At 34.1% G+C, this 18,981-nt stretch overlaps 4 protein-coding genes across 7 annotated transcripts; 2 read left to right on the forward strand and 2 right to left on the reverse strand.

Annotated features, from left to right (window-relative positions):
* Window positions 1-62: 62 nt before the first annotated feature.
* On the forward strand, window positions 63-3,103 carry Syx18 (syntaxin 18). Its single transcript, XM_066739837.1, has 3 exons — window positions 63-194; window positions 285-423; window positions 1,298-3,103. Exon 3 carries the CDS (start codon window positions 1,348-1,350, stop codon window positions 2,284-2,286), a length of 939 nt encoding a protein of 312 aa, XP_066595934.1. The 5' UTR covers window positions 63-194; window positions 285-423; window positions 1,298-1,347; the 3' UTR covers window positions 2,287-3,103.
* On the reverse strand, window positions 2,587-7,940 carry LOC136781112 (uncharacterized). Of its 2 annotated transcripts, XM_066739836.1 has the most exons (5): window positions 7,803-7,868; window positions 7,500-7,712; window positions 3,920-7,428; window positions 3,404-3,617; window positions 2,587-3,302 (listed from the first exon to the last, which is right to left on the reverse strand). In XM_066739836.1, exons 3-5 carry the CDS (start codon window positions 7,403-7,405, stop codon window positions 3,109-3,111), a joined length of 3,894 nt encoding a protein of 1,297 aa, XP_066595933.1. In that variant the 5' UTR covers window positions 7,406-7,428; window positions 7,500-7,712; window positions 7,803-7,868; the 3' UTR covers window positions 2,587-3,108. The 2 variants fall into 2 exon arrangements, with proteins under 2 accessions (XP_066595933.1, XP_066595932.1); XM_066739835.1 differs by lacking the exon at window positions 7,500-7,712 and having other exon boundaries at window positions 7,803-7,940.
* An 860-nt stretch (window positions 7,941-8,800) lies between these two features.
* Window positions 8,801-12,080, forward strand: TAF1C-like (TATA box-binding protein-associated factor RNA polymerase I subunit C-like). 2 transcript variants are annotated; one of them, XM_066739394.1, is made up of 11 exons: window positions 8,801-9,376; window positions 9,462-9,563; window positions 9,766-9,896; window positions 9,975-10,065; window positions 10,128-10,247; window positions 10,326-10,524; window positions 10,581-10,716; window positions 10,794-11,014; window positions 11,090-11,355; window positions 11,425-11,598; window positions 11,663-12,080. In XM_066739394.1, the coding sequence occupies exons 1-11, from the start codon at window positions 9,133-9,135 to the stop codon at window positions 12,070-12,072; spliced, it is 2,094 nt and encodes a 697-aa protein (XP_066595491.1). In that variant the 5' UTR covers window positions 8,801-9,132; the 3' UTR covers window positions 12,073-12,080. The 2 variants fall into 2 exon arrangements, with proteins under 2 accessions (XP_066595491.1, XP_066595492.1); XM_066739395.1 differs by having other exon boundaries at window positions 11,650-11,811.
* On the reverse strand, window positions 11,920-14,193 carry LOC136780849 (mitochondrial import inner membrane translocase subunit TIM50-C-like). 2 transcript variants are annotated; one of them, XR_010823840.1, is made up of 9 exons: window positions 13,996-14,193; window positions 13,392-13,741; window positions 13,188-13,307; window positions 12,990-13,097; window positions 12,785-12,916; window positions 12,604-12,727; window positions 12,423-12,526; window positions 12,127-12,352; window positions 11,920-12,037 (listed from the first exon to the last, which is right to left on the reverse strand). XR_010823840.1 is itself a non-coding variant. In XM_066739396.1 (8 exons), exons 1-8 carry the CDS (start codon window positions 14,132-14,134, stop codon window positions 12,260-12,262), a joined length of 1,170 nt encoding a protein of 389 aa, XP_066595493.1. In that variant the 5' UTR covers window positions 14,135-14,193; the 3' UTR covers window positions 12,089-12,259. The 2 variants fall into 2 exon arrangements, 1 of the variants encoding a protein (XP_066595493.1); XM_066739396.1 differs by lacking the exon at window positions 11,920-12,037 and having other exon boundaries at window positions 12,089-12,352.
* Between the last annotated feature and the right edge of the window lie 4,788 nt (window positions 14,194-18,981).

Genomic DNA, 18,981 nt, shown 5'->3' on the forward strand with positions numbered 1-18,981 from the left:
AAACTCGAGTCAAGTGTGGGGTATCCGTGTGAATACCACCGTAAGACTGCTTAGGTAGGACTTTATGTAGGACTTAGGAGCCAGTGGGAGAGGGCAGGAGCGCCAGGAGCCAGTAGGAGCCTTATGAGGAGCCAAGCTCAGTCTTGGCGATTAAACAAAATTGAAATAAAGTATTGAAAAATATAACAAAACTGGTTAGTATTTTTAACATGTTGCAAGATCAATTCTATTAATTATAATACATTAATAATAATAATTGCTTTTTTCTACCACTTCTACTGCAGGCAGGTACAACAATCTAGTACTACACACCTGCTATTCCTCCAAATTTTGTAATCAGCACAAACAAATCTACATATTGTTGATAATTGTATAGATTGCAAAAAGGAAAGAGAGGGATAAAAATATTCATATAATACATTAGTAAGTGTTTGTTACTAATTTAAACACAATAGCTTGTTTTTAGTCAGAATTGAGCACAAACAAACTCAAAAGTTTCATTCACAGATTTTTATTGTTATTTTGTTGAAACAACAGTTTGAAATGATTTTGGTAATATTTGATACCAAAGTGATTAATGATATAGGAGAATGAATTTAACTTATAGAAAATAGCTATCCCAAAATTTTGATAGATTTTTAAAAAGGGTATGATAATGTTACTGAATAAAATATTTTATAGGTCTTTTACCACTACAGTTAGAGCAACATTTGTACATTCCTGAAGCTTTTCAAAGTTAAAATGATTTTTAGCCAATCTCTCTCTTAAAATGATTCATACCAAATTAAGCTAAATACTAAATATACTATAAAATAATAAATAAATTAATAACAGACATTCTTATATATGATGCTATTAAAGCAAATATTTGTATATATATATATATTGAACATAATTTGTAACTTACAGTTAATGGACAATGTTAACGTGGTAAAAATATCATAATAGATATTGTATATATGTATTGGGTTAAACTTACATAATTGCTCAGCAACATCCTAGACTATAATTTATGATATTCTTGAGTAACTATTGTGAGCTGCTTCTTATTTATTCTCTTTGAGAGTCTCCACAACACAAATGTTAATTTATATGAAGCTCAACCTCATGAAGGCTTTGCTTATTAAAGAAACTGTACAAATTCCAAACATATTATTTAAACTTTATTCATACCATTTTTTTGAATATTTATGTTAGGTTATTTAAACTAATAATTATTAAAAATTTTAACATTATGGTTTTCTTACAGCTTATCTTTTTTTATTATTTCCAGTTAATAATTTTTATTTTTTTGCAGAAGAACAAAAACTATACTTCCATAGTTAATATTCAGAAATTTGCATAATTATGGATATTACTACATTATTTAAGGCATGTGTTAAAACTGTCAGCTTAAGAAATAAGGATTTAGGACTTGCAAATAATATAAAATCTCCACTTAAAACACCTAGAAATAAAAACTTATTTAATATAAAAGCAAATACTATAGTTGCAGAAATATCAAAGCTTAAAGAAATTTTATTGAAGAATCGAACAGCATATTTAAATCTTACTAATTATTTATCCAGTATACCTCATATGACTGATGCAACTCGAGATGAGATTGATACCACAGCAGAAAATATTATGAGCACATGCTTCCAACTTACAAAAGAATTAAAACGAGAAATTGAAACTTCTGAAACTTCACAACAGAATTTAGAGCACAGAGAAATCTTATTACTTTTAGTGGAGGAGTATTTAAGAGGTGTTTGTAAAATATATTCTGAACAAAAAGCAATGCGTGTAAAAAAAGTAATTAAAATAAGGAAAATTTCTAAACTACATTCTGATACAAATTTGAATAATATTAAAATGCATTCAACCAAGGAAGTAAAAGATAATTTTTCTAACGATTCTAGTCCACTAAAAATAAAAGAAATAAATGGAGATGTTGGTACAACATTGAATGAAGGGCTATCCCATGAAGAGATACAAATGCTTGAAATAGAGAATGAACATCTGTATAATGAATTAAATAACACAATTGAAGAAATTAAGCAAATTGAAAGTAAAGTTGTGCATATTGCTGAGCTTCAAGAAATGTTTACAGAAAAAGTGTTAGATCAAGATAAAAATTTGGATAGACTAATGACAACTGTTGTTGGTTCTACTGAGAATGTCAAAGAAGCCAATGAACAGATTCGAGAGGCAATTCAAAGAAATGCTGGTATGAGGGTTTGGATTTTATTTTTCCTCTTAGTTATGTCATTCTCTTTATTATTTTTGGATTGGTATAATCCATAAACAATATTCTTCAGAAGAATAATATCTTTAACTATTATTATTTTAAATATAATTTGAATATTATCTTCCATAAAAATTATAAATAATTAAACACTTCATGATTTTTGAATTTCTAAAAACTTAAATATTACTATTATTTAGCTTTGTTCTCTAGTATATCCATAGATCCTATTTTGTCTTTAGCTATATGGTTATTAATATTAAATACCCTTTGGTATGTATCCATAAAAATTTGTATTATTAGTTTAAATATTGTTAGGTAAAAAAATATTTTCCAGTAAATAATTTAAAAATAGTATATTCTGGAGCAAGCTTTTTTTAATTCTTTTGAAACATATATCATTAAATTGTATGTATTTCTGCCCTGTGTAATGGCTACAGCAGTAATGTGAAAAGAAAAAAATAAATATTCATCTACAATTCCAGGAGGTCCTAGGAAAAATCAAGTATTAAGGAATAAACATTTGATTAATCAGTTTTATACGATGATTTAACAGATAAACTATAAAATTCTTATACGAATTTCTTGTAAGAAAATAACGTTCTTAAGCAATATTATTTCTTATGCCTATGCTTAAATATTTATCAATATCAAAAAGCTATTTTTAACAAAAAACAGTTTATCAATATTCATTACAAATATTTTAAAAATTAAAAGTATAATACACCAGTTTTTCTTTAGTCTCGACAAGAGGAAAAAACAATCTTATATATATATATATTATGTGTAAAATGTTTTTAAGCATACACAATGAATTTACTTTCTTTTTATATCAAGGTCAGAAATTAACATGCGTTTCAAAATTAAATTTATATGCTGGCTTAAGTTCTGGTATAATTATATTTATAAAAATCTTTTGATTCATAATCAGATATAGCTCCTTTAACTAAACTCTGAACTACCCATGTTGTAGAAACCATAGGTAATTTCAGTTCATTAGCTTTTTTTACAGCCCATGCAGGACATCTTGGATTAGAGACCACAATTGCATTTCCTACAAAACCTTCCATACTTTCTACAAAGTACAAAACAAAATACGTTTATTCTCTATTATCATTAAGAGAATCTTTAAAAAAATTGATGTATTAATATTTATAAATTATATTGAAACCATACCTGCATTCTCGGCCAAAAGGACCACTGCTCCAGCATTTTCGCATATTTGTCGCCAAAAAGACCCGAATTTATATTCGGACTCTAAGTTTGGAATTATTATAATGGTCTCTGCTAAAGGTTTACTACTAGTCCTGTCATAAAATTCAATATACTTTTGGTTCTCCAAACTCCATCCTGCAGGTAGCACATTTTCTGCTGGATTTACAACTCGATTCTACAAAAATATATTTAAAACATTATCAATTAATAATCAAAGGATAAGATCAGCTTTTATTTCCTAATTTTGTATCTTTTAATAAAGGCCATTTCAATTGATTTTAAAAATATCAGTTGTTACAAATGTTAGGAATTAAATGATTATTATATATGAAATGTTTTGGTAACATCAAATATTATTGAAGGACAAAATAAGACATAATACAAAACTCCTTTACCAAATAAAATATTAATTTTTAAGGGTAATCTCCAGGTAGTCTTGAAAAATACATATAGTAACAATAACAATAAAATACCCACTTCTTCACAGCATCGTATGATCCATCCATGATTGTAACTTGGAATGCCCACTGATAGGCATAAAAGGCTTTTAGCTGTGTGATTTGGTAGATTAGTAATAAGCTTGGTATTCTTGTATTCGTCTTTTGGTATTTCTTCAAATTTCTCATATATTTTGCCACCACCGGCTGTAATTTGCTCCTGCAATCGATCTCTCACAAATGGTTTATGAAGCCACTGTTCTTCGCTTGACGTACCCGCTTCCGAATTGGTATCATTATCGCCTAGTTGATGTTTATCCAGCATTTCTAACGATGCACATGTTAACAAGAAAGATGTACCTTTGAACAAAGATGACCCAGGAGGAGGAATTGGACCCAATAGAGCAACAGTTTCATTATTTTCTGATTTTCTTTTACTGCGCGATCGTCCCTTTACACGGCTTTTCGGTCCTTTAATAAGAGATTCGTTAGAAACGCCATATTCCTCTTGTTGTACTCCCGTTACTTCATCTTTTATTGAAACTATTGAATCGCTTGATTGATCCCCCAAAGACTTCTCTTCGCGTTTGGACTTAGGAGTCAAGCCAGAACTTGAAGGTTCTGCAATTAGTAAACTCTTTTTCAAAAGTTTTGTTTTAGGAGTAGAAAATGCAGGTGATGCAACGCGTTTCGATCGTCTTTGTCCCTCGACTACATTATCTAAAGTGAACTTATCCCAGCGCCTTGGCGTAATAGGGCCCTTTGTTTCCATATTTACTTCTTCTTTCAAGATTTGTGCTTGATCATTTGATAAAAAAATATCTTCTTTTTTTACCTTTAATTTTTCGTGTTCATCAGTTTCCACAACGTATACTATGTTTCCATTTTCAAATTCAATATCAGAAATTATTCCACACACACCAAAATCATTTTGCTTAGTAAAAGCATAGACTGATAAGCCCTTAGTTAGAGTTTCTGGCATTGGAATAATGAAATCTTCTATAAGTAATTTTGCCTCTCCATCATAAAATTTTACTTTATACTTTGTCTTATTTTTGTCTATTACCTTTCCTGGATAATAATTTTTATCTGCCCATTTAGCAAATACATCTTTGCCCATCAATAGCTCATCTGATGTAGACATTTTTTCCCTAGATAAATTGTTTATAGAATATTTTTCTGACAAAGTATCAGATTCATTATGGTTTTTATTTTCTTCTATCTTTGAAACTTGGTTTTTCAAATTTTTTCTAGTTTGTGAAATTTTTGTTCTAAAACGTCTTTTAGTCTTTTCCTTTTTTGCACTTTTAGGTGTAAACCCTATTTTTTCTTCTTGTGTAATTTCTGGTGTAGAGGAATGTATTTTTTTTAATGGTTCATCAAATCTATCATTGGTATAGTTACATAAATCACTAGCAGCTAATTCTCCATTAACAAAGCATAGTATTGTTTTTGCAAGTAGCTGACTATTTCTCCATTCTTTAGACAAACGATCGAAAGATGCATCCATTATTTTATCTGTTGTATGAGAGGTATCTGCTTTCATTACTTTTTTCATTGTACGAGGTGGTGGTAAATTTGGCTCCTTCATAACTAATTTAGCTGCTAAAGAAGCAGCACTGGATGCTGAGCTTGAAGAACTGATTGTTGATGCAACAGAATGTCTATGATTCAGACAATATGGTTGAGGATTACTAGTAACTGAACCAGGAGAGCAATCTTTTTTGTCCATCTTATCATTACCAGATATATCTGCTAAAGAGCCATCGTCATTTAATTTGTGTGTAGAAGTTATTTCATTAGATGATGTACACTGAACAGATATTAGCTCCTTATCAAGGAAATCTTTTGTAATTTCATCAACCTGAAGCAAGCATTTTAAACGTACAAAAACTCCAATTTCTTTTTCAAATAATAAAGGAATTTTACCACTGGTCATAACTTTTTCATCACCAATTGATACTTCATTTTCACTGATACTTAGCATTTCAGCATCTTTGGAAGTTGAAACAACATTTTTGTTTGTGTAACTTAAACTTTTCTCTGTACATAGTGACAAATTTGTTTCACTATTATTCAATAAACCAAAGTTCTGCTCACTAACCTGTTTGCTATTACATTTTGGTGTATTTTCTGAATTTGAACTTAAGAGTTGTGTACTAATAGCTGATTTATAGCTGAAATCGCTGCTACTTTTTTCTGCTGTTGGTTTGATAACTTTTAATGCCTCAATTTCCTCCTGTGAAGAATCTAACACAATTTTTTCTCCTTCTTCATCTATTTCGACCAACTCTTTGGGTCTTTTCTTCTGATCTTTTTCTGATTTTATGCTGTCATAAATGACTTCAATGCTCATTCGCGATTTATGGTCTTCAGCAATCTTTGAATCCTCTCTTGAACTAAGCTTATTTATGTCAGTATCGACATTAAATAGTTCTTGCTTATTCTTTAAATTTTTTGCTGCAACATTAATTATATTAGAAGCATTAATTGACTCTTCCGATGTTTCTAAATTTTGATCTGTTACAAGTTTTTCCGAACTAATGGATTTTACATTAGCATCACTTGGAGCTATGTCTTTTTTGTCTTTTAAATTTACTATTTCACAAGTTTGGTCATTAGAAGTTGTTACTAACTCTGTTGATATATTTGTATTTTTATCAGTTACATCTTCACTAGGGTCAATTAGTTTTGCCATTGAATCAATTGGATCTATATTACTTTGTAGTACTAAACTTTTTAGTTTTTCATTATTAATATTATCAGCAATGAAAGATTGGTTTCCACCATTTTCATACAATTCTGGTTGCTTTTCTAAGTTTGTAGTAGATAAAACATCTTGTGTTTCTTGTATAATGTGTGCTGCACAAGGTACCGCAGATAGACCAATGCATGTATCTTGTGTTTCAGCAACAATTATATTTTCTTCGTCAGAATTGTTTACTGTCTTTTCACTATCCTTGTTAAAGTTTTCTATTCCATTTTTCATACCGTCAAGTAAAAGTGTAGCAGGATCCAAGATCTCTTCTACTGAAGAAAGCTTTTGTTGCTTACTAGGTAGCTCTTCAATAACAGATCCTTTTCTTTTAATAGCTGATGTAGTTTCTTTAGGTGGAGTGCACTGTATAATATCATCCTCACTGCTTTTTTGTAAATTAGGGTCATTGTGAGTATCAACATGATCTGAATTCTGAACTCTACTGATCTTACTTTCTATGACATTTTTATCAATAAAAGTTTCAGGCTCTACAGCAGTTGTTAAACTCAAATTAGCATTGATTACTAAAGGCTCAGAAATTGCTTTTGTCTCTTCTTCATCCATATCTTTTCCTTGAGTTTGCACAGGAGGATCTAACTTACCTCCAAATTCTTGTGAATCTTCTATAACTTCAAGTCTAAAATCTTGGCTTTCGCTCAAGCTTATGTTACAGCTGCTGGTGTTTATTAACTGATCATTATTAAATGTTGTGTTTAACTCCTCCTGCGAATCTATTCCAACTGGATTTGTTTCTCTATCATCCGACATTTTTTTATTCCTTTGGACGAATCCTAAACAACGTCAAAAAGATACTTTTTAGTTATAATTTCTATATCAAAACGTGACTCTTACAAAATCTAACCTCTATTAGTATTATATTATCGTGAGTGATGAAGATTCGCTCATATTGTCATATACAAAAAAGTACAATTTTCCATGCCAATCAACTTTATCGTTGCTTCCTCAACACAAATAAAGATGAAAAACGGGCAACAAATATCACGCGACTTACAAGAGAATTCATTGTTTACAGCATTAGCATTACCATGGAACGTTGAAAGATGATGCGCGGGAACTTAACAGTTACGACAAACGTAATGAGAAAACACATAGACTTAAAAGAATTATGCTTACATGTTCTTTACGCAATTAATAGTATTCTTACCTTTCTAAATAGTATATTTTATATTAATGGTTAGTTAGATAATCGGTGTGTCACGTACGTCACCACGTAAGTAAACCGGCAGCTTTATAAGATGTTTTTTAACTAGTTAAGGCGGGTAAAATCATACGGGGAGAAACTAGGATTACTAGGAATTATCAAAGAGAAACCAGAGGACAGGGATTTGCTGTATGCAGGTATAACGCGGTTCCTAAATGCATCAAGGGACGCCTTACACATTTCGGTCAGCATCGTCAGCATATTACCAGAAATCTGTTTTAGGGTGAACCCTACCAAGGGGCAAGGACCGATTCCGCAAGCCTTGTTTAAACTGGATTAAGTTAATTATGCTATATTCTATGTGACATAAAATATAGCAAAATTAACTTAATCCAGATCAAAAAAGGCTTGTGGAACCGGGCCCAAGTCGGGTTCACCCTTAAGCCTACGGCACACTATGCTGGATTTCGTGCTAGAATGCTTGCTAGAATTGTGAAGACCAATGATGATTTAGTTGTGAATTAAATATAATAATCTCATTGGTCTTCACAAATCTAGCAAGCATTCTAGCACGAAATCCAGCATAGTGTGCCGTAGGCTTTAGCCGCTTTCAGAATCCTTACCGCTAAGGTATCATGATAGTTCAATTCAATCAATTTAACCAATCATTACACATCTTTAGCCTTGCGCTATCACGCAATCTTAGCGCTAAGAATTTTGAACACAGCTATACGCTAGTAAAGTACTAATACAATCATAATGTAGGGAGATTGTATTGCAATATATGTATAGGAAAACGTACTCCCAAAAATGCTAAATGTTACCGATAGATAACGCTTTTAGTATGCATATGCATTACTACACAATTCTCACTTCACTGTTTTTGTATTAGTACTTTACTAGCGTATACTTGTCACTGATTGGCCTGGTGAGAACGACCAGTTCAGTAAACGATTGCTCAGGAGTTTGTCTGCCTGCCGTTAGGCGTCAGGGCCCGTCAGCCGGTCAGCAGTGTCAGCACGGTCAGCACTAGTCAGCAGCCCGTCGATGGGGCCTTGCGAGTGCGGGGCCTTAGTGCCCAGTGCCAGTGTGCCACCCAGTGCTCACCAGTGCTCACTGATCAGTCAGAATTCAGATTTCAGATCAGTGCTCGGTTAGCAGTTAGCAGTGTTAGCACTTACAAAGCGGTTGTGCAGGTTGTGCTTTAATAAAAGCCAATATAAGGAGCAACGGTATTAGTATGTACTAGAAACGAATAAATGTTTTGAGAGAAACACGTGGACATCATGTGTTAAATGAAAAGATATTCACTGATATTCACTAACAAAACAAAATGGATAATAGAAATGATTTAGAATCGAAGATTTTTAAACGAGCTGAATCTCATATACAAGCAAAGTTAAAGCCAACATTTTTGAAAACATATCCACATTATATAGTACCAGGTTTAAATTTAAATAAATTGTCATCTTTAGAGGATGAAACTTCAGAAAATATTATGGGTTTATATCAGGATTTTCCGTTTAGCTGTGATTTACCAAGACCATTATTACCTCCAGCCAAACTTCCTAGGACAGGTTAGATTCTTACTAAAATCGTTTTTATTCCTAAAATTAACATTTTACATTACAAGAATTAACTATACAGTTATATATTATTTAGTTATAAATGGGGATGATCCAGCAACCGAATTATTAGCTTTAAAAGCACAGATAAAGGAAGATTTAGACCAACTTGTTGACTATTGTAATAAATATAAAAAAAGTATGAACCATTGTTATTATAATTATATTTTAGCCATATTCTATTATTACTGCAAGTAAGCTGCAGTTACTACAGGTGCTAAATTTATAAATTATGTTGTATAAAATAAAGATTTTCTGTACTTGCAGCTTATTTGTAATAACATGGAACACATCTTTTGTGTGCATTTATATTTTAATGTATATAAGTAATTTTGTTTTAGTTTTTGGTGTTCTTCCCAAGAGTACAATCGATACAAAAAAATTTGGTAAAAATGCAAAAATTAAATTACCTAGGTATATAGCTGATATTGCAGAACTTATTGAACATGATCCAGACCCTTATTTTGCAGGAGTAAGCAAATTTCATATTAAATTGAAGAAAAAAATGATTATGTAAATTAGTTAAATTTTATTATCTTCAATTCTCTAGAAATACAACTGGTATTATACTGGTGGAACATTAAGCAGTATCAACATTGGTGGTCAACCTATTTTATTATTTCCATATTTGGAAGAATTGGGTTAGTAACAAGAAATACAATATTATAAAAGCTTTTAAGTCAATTAACTATTCTTATTTTAGTTGCATCACCTATCATTCCTAGGTCAGATATTTTGTGGAAACCAGTATTATCAAATGCAGCAAAATGTTCAATAGAGAGTGTATTATTTGAGATAAGGAACAGCGTTGTAAATAATTTATGTTGGTAAACCTTCATTTTTATATTTTAACATATAATTTTATGTTATTGATTTCATTTTAATATTTTATTTATTTTAGGTAGAATTATTGGCAGGCATAAAAATTCTCTGAATATTTATAGATTAACAGAATCAAAGGACAGATTAAGCATGATTGAAATTCATAATATGAGATCAAAACTTCCTTACATAGGTGCAGACATAAGTTCATTTAATATTAATGAGTACTGTACCATTACTGTTGAAAGACAACTGGCTTTATGGGATTTGACAAAAGTGTAAGTAGGATAACTGAACGAAAATGTGAATACTTTATAACAAAAAATTCTTTTAGGAAATGTATTAATAATGATAAAACAGAGGAAAGTTTGGATCTCACAGATGCTTGGGGAATTTTGAACTATCATTTCTTAGATCCTAATGTCATTTTATATACAGACAGATGTTGTCTTCGTTATTTTGATAAGAGGGTGTGTGTAATAGAAACTTATTGAATAGTTCTAATATTGATACTTTTCTCTATGATTTATTTCTTTTTTCTATTTAGACTACATTCTCAAAGTCTGTCTTAAGTATGTGTCCAAAACAAAACTTAGAACAATGTGAAAAAATATCTTTTCAAGCGTCAAGTAGACATGGATCGTGTCAATATATAGGAACTTACCATAGCTTTCTGATGTGCGATGATCGCTCGGCGAATCAATGTGTGCAGCAAAAATGGACTCACCAATTTAAGAGCGCTCCTTTGTTAGCATCCATTTTCAACAGGTAAACAAAATGCCACTACAATCAATATAGTCTTATTTACAAAAATCTAATTTTCAAGCAAAATATTTTATACAGAAATGAGCAGGAAATTATTGTCACGTCAAGTCAACTAACTGACGAAAACTCAATTATCGTGAATACATGGACTGGCGGTGAATCGGCACATTCATTTAGTTTGCCAATATCGCCACCAAATATTCTGGATACATTAAATTTGTGCCAAATGGATGGAACGTGTTTAGATCTGCGCATGAGAGTTAGGCTGGGATTAAGCAATGTTGGTTCTACGTTAATAATGAATAATGATGGATATGTTTTCTTTTTCATACAAAACTCTATTGGTAAGTATTTTTGAAAATATTAAGTTTGAAAATAACAAATAGCTTGTCACAAATTGATTGCTTTTAAAGGAGACATATTTTATCAATGCATAACGCATGAAAATGTCATTAGTAATGAGTGTGAAGAAAATTATAAAGCTCGTTATGCTTTAAGTGCCTGGGAAAAGGCGTTTGTATCACAAAATCCAACAATAGTACCCTTGTGTATGTCAGAAAAATATAATGTGAAGCATATTTTTGATAGTAAGTAGTTAAATCTGAAAAAAAAATTTCTGAGGAAACGTCATTTATCAGAAAAACATTTTAGGTCTAACCAATAAGGAGTTGAAGCCACAACAGATGGTTAATAAGCCGCATTATGATTATGAGCCATCTTGGAAACAGCCAGTAGAAAAACTGCAATCACACATAGATATCCTAGCACCAGAGTTATTGGCAGCATGGGAAATTACTGAGGATATGAAAGTGCCTGAAACAGCTCCCCACCAAAAAGTATTGAACTGGCTCGGAAACACCGAAGAAGTGGAATTACCAGAAATACAATCACAACCCTTCCTATCGCAACTGGAATCAGACTTGCCATTTGGTACTCAGGAATTAAAGAGTGTATCTCAAGAGCAAGATTTAACGTTGGTCGACGATAGTAATGTTTTGCAAGAATTACTTTTACCTCGTGTTAAAACTAGACAAGGCAAAAGAAAAAAAAAGACAAATTAGTAAAAAGACATTTAGATAAATTATACTTTTACCTGAGCTATTTTATAGACTGACTTATGTATTAATTATTAATAAAAATTATACAGTTTTTAATATTGTGTATTCAACCGAATTGACCAGATTTCGTTTTGTCAATATCTCAATATAGTTTCAGAGCATTCCATGGTTGAAACAATACGCTTTATGATTAACGATTTCGTAGAAAGGATGGCTGCCACCTGCTGGTCAATATTTTACTTTTCTCTTTTTGTAACATTTTTTCTTCTTCTTCCATTTGTAGCTATACGAGAAGAACAATTTAGCATAATCAATAAACTTTTCTATTACTAACAAATTAAAGAAAGAATTACCAATAATTTTTGTTGATTTTCTCTAAAAGCTTTTAATGGATTATCGAACTGTCGATAATAATTTAAAACTGTTCTTACGTCTTCTACGTTTGATGTTAGAATAGCTAAAAGAAAGAAGAAATTTGTATCAATAGTCTTTACAGGTCCATGATTTGCTTTTACTTATTTGAGGAATTCTTACTTTTGAGGAATGCAGCCAAATCGTACAATGTTGTATCGTCATCATTTCCAGTCCATCGAGGAATCTTTAATGTGTTTTCTGGATGAAACTTAACACTTTCGCCATTCCAGTCTATGACAATAACCTAAGGAGGATATTTTAATAGAGGATAATTAATAATAAATTCTTCAATTCTGCTTACTTTATTCAGATCACGATTAAGGGCATCTAAATCCTTGACATGATGCCCATCTACAAATCTTGTTGCATCCCTGACTAGCCTGTACATTATATATCCATTAGGATCTAGTGCATCCAATATAGGAAAAACAGTCTGAAACCACATGATGATTAATAATACCCTCAGGCCAGTATATATATAAACCAAAAGTTTTTAATTATGTTACCAATCCTTGCTCAGCTGTATATACAACAACTTCAAATTGAGGTGGTGCAAGGTTCTCTAAAAATTGATCTACACCCGGCCGCTTTTTAAATCTCCAGCCTGTTTGATACTGTTCAACAAGATTTAAGATGAAATGAGAAATATATATGTGGAAATATATTCATAAAAAAAAAAAAAAACAAACAAAACAATTACTTACTGTCCAATCTGGGTGTACTAATACATCAGTAAGTTCAAGCACCAAAGTATAAGGAGGCTGTATGTATGGATATTTAAGTGGATCAGGTAATAATTTTTCCCTGCTTGGCTCTTGTACTAGCTGAAAAGTTTATAAGGTTATTCTAATTATGCAGTACATTGCATGATTACCAATTAATGTAAGAAGCCACAATAAGAGTTTTACTTTAGTGTAGTATTTAAGTTCTCTTCTAAATCGATACCATATCTGCTGATAGAAGGGCAAGCTTGAATATTCATCCTCAACTATATTCCCATGCTCGTCATAAGTGGGTTTAGCCAACTCATATATTACATATGTTAGACCAATACCCATAACAGTTCCAAAAAAAATAAAACTATAATTCATCATCTTTTTGGCATGTTCACGAGCCTTTCTATCTTCCTCCTCCTGTTGTTGTGGTTTCTCTTCAATTAGCTTCTCATTGTTTAAAATATCTTGTCCAAAAGATTGACCTGCACCAGTCGAGGACTGAATATTTGTTAGGCTACCTGCTATCTTAGGCCGATTGGAAGCTGCAAAGAAATGAGAGAACAATCATCACAAATCTATTAATTTTTTTGAAGTGCTTTTACTAATAATGAGATAAAATTTTTACTGAAGGCGTGGAAACTTTAAAATGACATTTGTTTACGAAATTATATGCGTCTTTTCACTTGTCTTAATACGACATTGTATTAGATGTGTCACATGAAAAAAGAAAGCATTTAATTTGAAGCCATGCTTTTGATAAAGGTTAGGTTAGGTTAGGATTAGATACTAAACTCACCTTCTGTAGAATAAAAGTATTTTTTTACAGTCTGAAGAGATGTTACTCGGGCCGGCGTATGTCGAAGTGTAGAATATGTTGAACCCGTGACATTGTGTACTTTACACAAAATTCTCAAACTTCTAATAGCAAATGCCATAATATTATGCAGTGCATGAGCTTTCCGGTTGAGATCTTTAGAGATCTTGGATTAGAATGGGAATGGAAACAATTCATTCCTCTGTATTTATAACTGCCGATAGAACAGGAAACCAGTTTATCGTATGAAAAGTAGCTGCTGCTTATTTTGCTCATATGGTAAATCTTCAATAGATGACACACTATTACAGATTATATTTTTACTTGCCTACTTGAATCAGATATGTATTTTTAGATATAGAATGGCATATTTATGGTTACAAACTTTTCATAGCGAAAAGGCAATGATGAGGTGTGACTTTGTTTTATAAATTTGTGAAATTGAAAGAGCTCTCAGTATATCGATTCGAGAAATAAAATAACACGTAAAAATAAGTTGTTGATTTACCGCTGAAGTTGCAAATTATGAAAAAACGAATTAAAAATAATTTCTTAAACCTGTCTAATTACGTGTTATTAATATTTTGTTGTTTTAGTTTTTCCGTTTCTCGTAAGCTCTCTAATGCATGTTTTTTTTTTAAATTCCTCAGGATAAAAAAAGAATGTAGGATAACAGAAAGATCGCTCATTTATTATTATTAAGCAGCTTAATGAAGCTAATAAATAGAACGTGACAGGGTATGTATGCGCAAATGATGCCTGTTAATTAGTCAGATTAAAAGTTTTTATCTTTCAATAAATACCCTGCGCACCCACGCTTATATATTAGCAATTTTTGTAGATTTGTTAGACGAGGGCTAAAAATTAAGCAATAGATGGAAAGAAAGAAGCAGGCGAGCGGGTTATCCCGCGGGTGTTATCCCTACCTAATGGAAAGTACGAGTGGTGTAAAAATGACAGAAAACACTTTGTCGATTTATCACGAAAAACTTGAATGTGCAATCCGAAAGCAAAACACGCGAATATCCTCTGGAAAGGATGGGTTCATGTACGTACATATATGTATATGTATACTGTACACGCACACATTGGCGAAAATATTTCACCTATTTTTGTTGGGAGCTAAAGCGGCGGCGCGCGTAACACTGGCCGGAAATTTCCTTGACAAACAGCTCTCGCGATACAAAAAAGGGATACGCGTATAACCCTCGTGTGTTGGAACTGACAAGTAAAAATATTAAAAGACTAAAGAGAAAAAAAAAAATTGTAATTTTACATTTTAGGTTTAGCAACACGACGATAAAAGTTGGAAACGGAACGATGATGAGGAGAAAGGCTGGAAAACGTAAAATTAAAGCGGATCGGAAAACAGGCGATCCGTTGGTAAATCTTATGCTCTTTTAGTTGGGAGAAAGATTCTGATTGTTGCACCATGTGGTAGGGGTTGCACCGGATTGCGATTCCATCGGGTGGGTCAAGCCGTTAGTCATGATTAAGCAAATTTCATACCAGAACTATTAATATTATAGCGGACGTCGCGGGATGACCAGAAAATTCCCATGGCTAGTAGAGAATGCATGCAGTGATTCAACAACCGGCAACGGAAACTTCTCGAAACTGATTAAATTTTCCCGAGTGGGGGAAGACATTTCACTTGGAGGCTAGGGTGGCTCTCGCCTTGCCTTCGTATCTCGCTAATCCATAATTCGATACGACACTGGACGCTCTACGGACGGGATGATGCACCAGCAGGCAGCTCCCACCTGCGATTATCATTCATGGGAAACATCAATTTGCGTCCGAAGTTGTGCGCGTGTACCGTGTGTGTACCAACAGCAGCCGGCCATGAAATTTCGCGACAGGGAGGATGATCTTTCGGCGTAAAAGGTTCCATAGGTTAAAGAAAGCCTGCTGAGCCGAGAAACGAGCGACGAGTGAGCAGCTACTCTCGCGTAGGGCGTTTTCGAGTAATCGAAGTATCGCGTGCTCGCAACAGCGGAACGATAATTCCATTACGCGAGAGAACAAACGTAGTAGCTAGCTGGTATTAGGTACTACACGCGGCCTCGGCACACGTTTTTATCGTCGGTGATCTGATATTTCGTCGATCGCGCGCCAGGGCATGCGTGAGATACGCGAGTAATTCTCGTCGCGTGGGAAAACTACGTTTCTGCTGGCATAAATATGTCGACGTGAGAGAAATAGTATACACGGGATCATCTCCCCCCTCCTATTAGATCAGAAAGCTCGAACGATTCCCTGCAAATCCTCGCTGTGTTTCGGGGGTGGGGGTGGCGCTTATTTCCCCCTTCAGTGTTATAATAGAATAAAATACTTCAGGAATCTTTCTCGCTTGCGTTAAACCGTGTTAATTCGTAGAGGGAGTCAAAGGTTTCTTGATCAGGGCATACAGAAGGATATCTGAACGATTTGCTCCAATCTGATGAGAAGGGGCAGGGGTGAGTATTATTTCAAAGAGGGTGCGAGAAATTTTTAAGGTGTTTGAGTCGTAAAGCGGAGGTGGTATCCCGCGACGTATGCCGTCGAGTGGAAAGCGGCAATGAAGTTTGCTGATATAAAGAAAGTTAGGGCCGCGAGGAGCGCTGTCGTTGCGGACGAAAGGGGAAGGGTGGAATATGAGGTAGAGGAGCTCGAGAGAGTTTAATAACAAAACTTTTTAGCGATCTCTTTCGACGCTTATAGTGTTACTCGCGCGCAGTCAGGGTGGCTTTCGAACGTATATAGCCAAAGTGACACGGTATGGTATTGGTACGGGAACGCTGGGTAAGCTTGGAGGTATACCGGTATACAGTAGTACAAATCGTTGAAATTACAAAGCCGGTCGAATCGCTGTAATAAAAATACGCTTGGCGTATCTGTCCACGCGAAACCTCCCTCTATTTCTCTCCCTCGACGGTTAACATCGATTGCGATATAACAATAGCGCGATTTTCATTCTTTCCCGTTTCAAAAGCGACGTTACTTTCACATTTATCCAACTGCGGCACGCAATTCTTGCGTGAACTTTATCCGGAAGGTCATTCCTTTTCCTTCCTTCCTTCCTCCCTTCCCCCAGCACAAGATTCTTCATATTTATAGACTTTTACGAGAAGAATTTTGTTTGTAACATTTTTTGCATTATCCATTCGTTCGTTCTCTACGCGACTAATCCGATCCTACCAACCAATTTTTATTACTAGTAGTATAACCAGAAATAAACGCAACAAGATTGGGGGCATACAGTTTACCTATAGTAGCAAAAGCGCGTACAGTGATATAAATATAATAACATTACTTATATATACATTCCAACAACCAGGTCAGTGCGCAACACTCGGTTGGAAGATAATAAAGCTACGGTGGCACAGTCGACCGAAACGTAAACATTTCGAGGAAAAATGGTGAGAGATATAGAGTTTCAGATGGGTGAGGGGAGGAGGGGGGAGGTGTAGTTGAAAGTGGCATATTGTTCTTTTTTATTTTACAGGAAAAAAGTATCACTGTTGCTCGTCGTCCATAAGTTATTGCCGTGCGGATGAGGGAGGTATTGTTCGAGGGGTCGATATATCCTGCGGAATAAAGTCACATTGTCCAGCAAGCAGCAGGACCAAGAGAGTAGCAGTAGTAAGATGTACGTGGTGGTGATCATTCGTTGTAGGGCACAATGGTGAACGATGATGGACCATTAGTCAAGGAATGCGTGCTGCGAGGAAAGCCTGCTTAAAACTGGACCGACCTCGCAAAAAATCAGAACCGATAAAAACCGAGGCGACGGCTAAAGCCGATTTTCCTTGGCTCGCAGATTATTTTAAATTATCGCCCGAAATTTGTTCGCCCGTCACTCTCTGGACATCTACTAATCTCCTTGGGCCACGGCTAAACTGCTCCGATGAAAAACTTGATAAATCATAGCCCCTTATTTACTTGGAAATGTTGTGGCACTTTGCAGAATCCAGCGGCAAAAAATTCCCTCGAGATTAATTCTGCAAAACAAGAAGAGAGATTATACTTGAGATTATACGTCATTGTATTATTTAAATTTTGCCTAAATCTCTACGTATCGTTTGTAATCCTTGCAAAAGTTGGTAATTATTTTCCAACATATTGTAGAGAGGAATGTGTGTGTGTGTGTGTGTGTGTGTGTGTGTGTGTGGAGGGTGGGGGGAGGAAGGAGGAATGTGCAGGGAATGATTTAAAAATGTCAATGTTTTTCATTTGGATTATCACAATCGGATCTCTCGGAATAATAGGGCGATGGGGGTGTTTTATTAAGTTAAAATGCCAATTGGAGCCAGAGAGACTGGCTGACTAGCCGCACGTACGTAGCAACGGCGGTGGCGGCGGCGGCCAGCGGATCGTTAAACCTGCGGTGTGTTTAATATGCGGATAATGTATCGGGACAGCGAGCCGCTGTCACTTCATATTAAATTCTTAGCACATTCCGCGCGTCGCGTTTAATATCGTTCATTAATCAATGCTTTGTTCGAGCTCAAAAGTGAGATCTAAATATTTCGACAGTGAATTCATCCCCCCTGCCCCTCCTCCTAATAATCAGTATTCACGTTTCTCTTCTAAATTCTCCAACGACTACAATCATTCTATACGACTACGAACCAACTCTCTTTCACCCCAGTGTCTTTTCCTTACCAAATTTTTCTCAAATTACAATAAGTTACATGCCTATATAGCAATGTATTTTTTATTGCTTATAGCACGTATAATAACGAAATTGAACAGTACCCCTGCTACAGAGTATATCTGCCGAGAGAGAAACGCGGGGAAGAGCAAGTTCGACCTTTCTTTACGAGATGTCACTGCTTGCTGCTTCCCGTGACGTTTTTACGACCATCCGGGCAAGAAAGATTCCTCGCTGGATTTACGAGAGAACTCGGCACTCAGCAGGTACATGATCGCGAGTTCATCGAACCCGATAGCACCGCTAAGGAAACTCATCTAATAATCTTTAGC

This window comes from Prorops nasuta, unplaced genomic scaffold (genome assembly GCF_024137725.1).
Source record: "Prorops nasuta isolate Cenicafe-Biocafe unplaced genomic scaffold, Cenicafe_Pnas_1.2 PNAS00021, whole genome shotgun sequence".
Taxonomy (NCBI): Eukaryota; Metazoa; Arthropoda; class Insecta; order Hymenoptera; family Bethylidae; genus Prorops; species Prorops nasuta.

Bases quoted from the DNA above. Each gene is read 5' to 3' on its own strand.
- Syx18 (XM_066739837.1), top strand. From the start codon at position 1,348: ATGGATATTACTACATTATTTAAGGCATGTGTTAAAACTGTCAGCTTA.
- LOC136781112 (XM_066739835.1), bottom strand. From the start codon at position 7,405: ATGTCGGATGATAGAGAAACAAATCCAGTTGGAATAGATTCGCAGGAG. The intron at 3,618-3,919 runs GTGGGTATTTTA...ATATTTTTGTAG, and splicing joins TCATACGATGCTGTGAAGAA to AATCGAGTTGTAAATCCAGC. The intron at 3,303-3,403 runs GTATGGTTTCAA...TGTACTTTGTAG, and splicing joins CCTTTTGGCCGAGAATGCAG to AAAGTATGGAAGGTTTTGTA.
- TAF1C-like (XM_066739394.1), top strand. From the start codon at position 9,133: ATGGATAATAGAAATGATTTAGAATCGAAGATTTTTAAACGAGCTGAA. The intron at 9,897-9,974 runs GTAAGCAAATTT...TCAATTCTCTAG, and splicing joins CAGACCCTTATTTTGCAGGA to AAATACAACTGGTATTATAC. The intron at 11,356-11,424 runs GTAAGTATTTTT...TTGCTTTTAAAG, and splicing joins TTTCATACAAAACTCTATTG to GAGACATATTTTATCAATGC.
- LOC136780849 (XM_066739396.1), bottom strand. From the start codon at position 14,134: ATGGCATTTGCTATTAGAAGTTTGAGAATTTTGTGTAAAGTACACAAT. The intron at 12,917-12,989 runs GTAACATAATTA...ATGTGGTTTCAG, and splicing joins ATACAGCTGAGCAAGGATTG to ACTGTTTTTCCTATATTGGA. The intron at 12,353-12,422 runs GTAATTCTTTCT...CTTCTCGTATAG, and splicing joins AAAATCAACAAAAATTATTG to CTACAAATGGAAGAAGAAGA.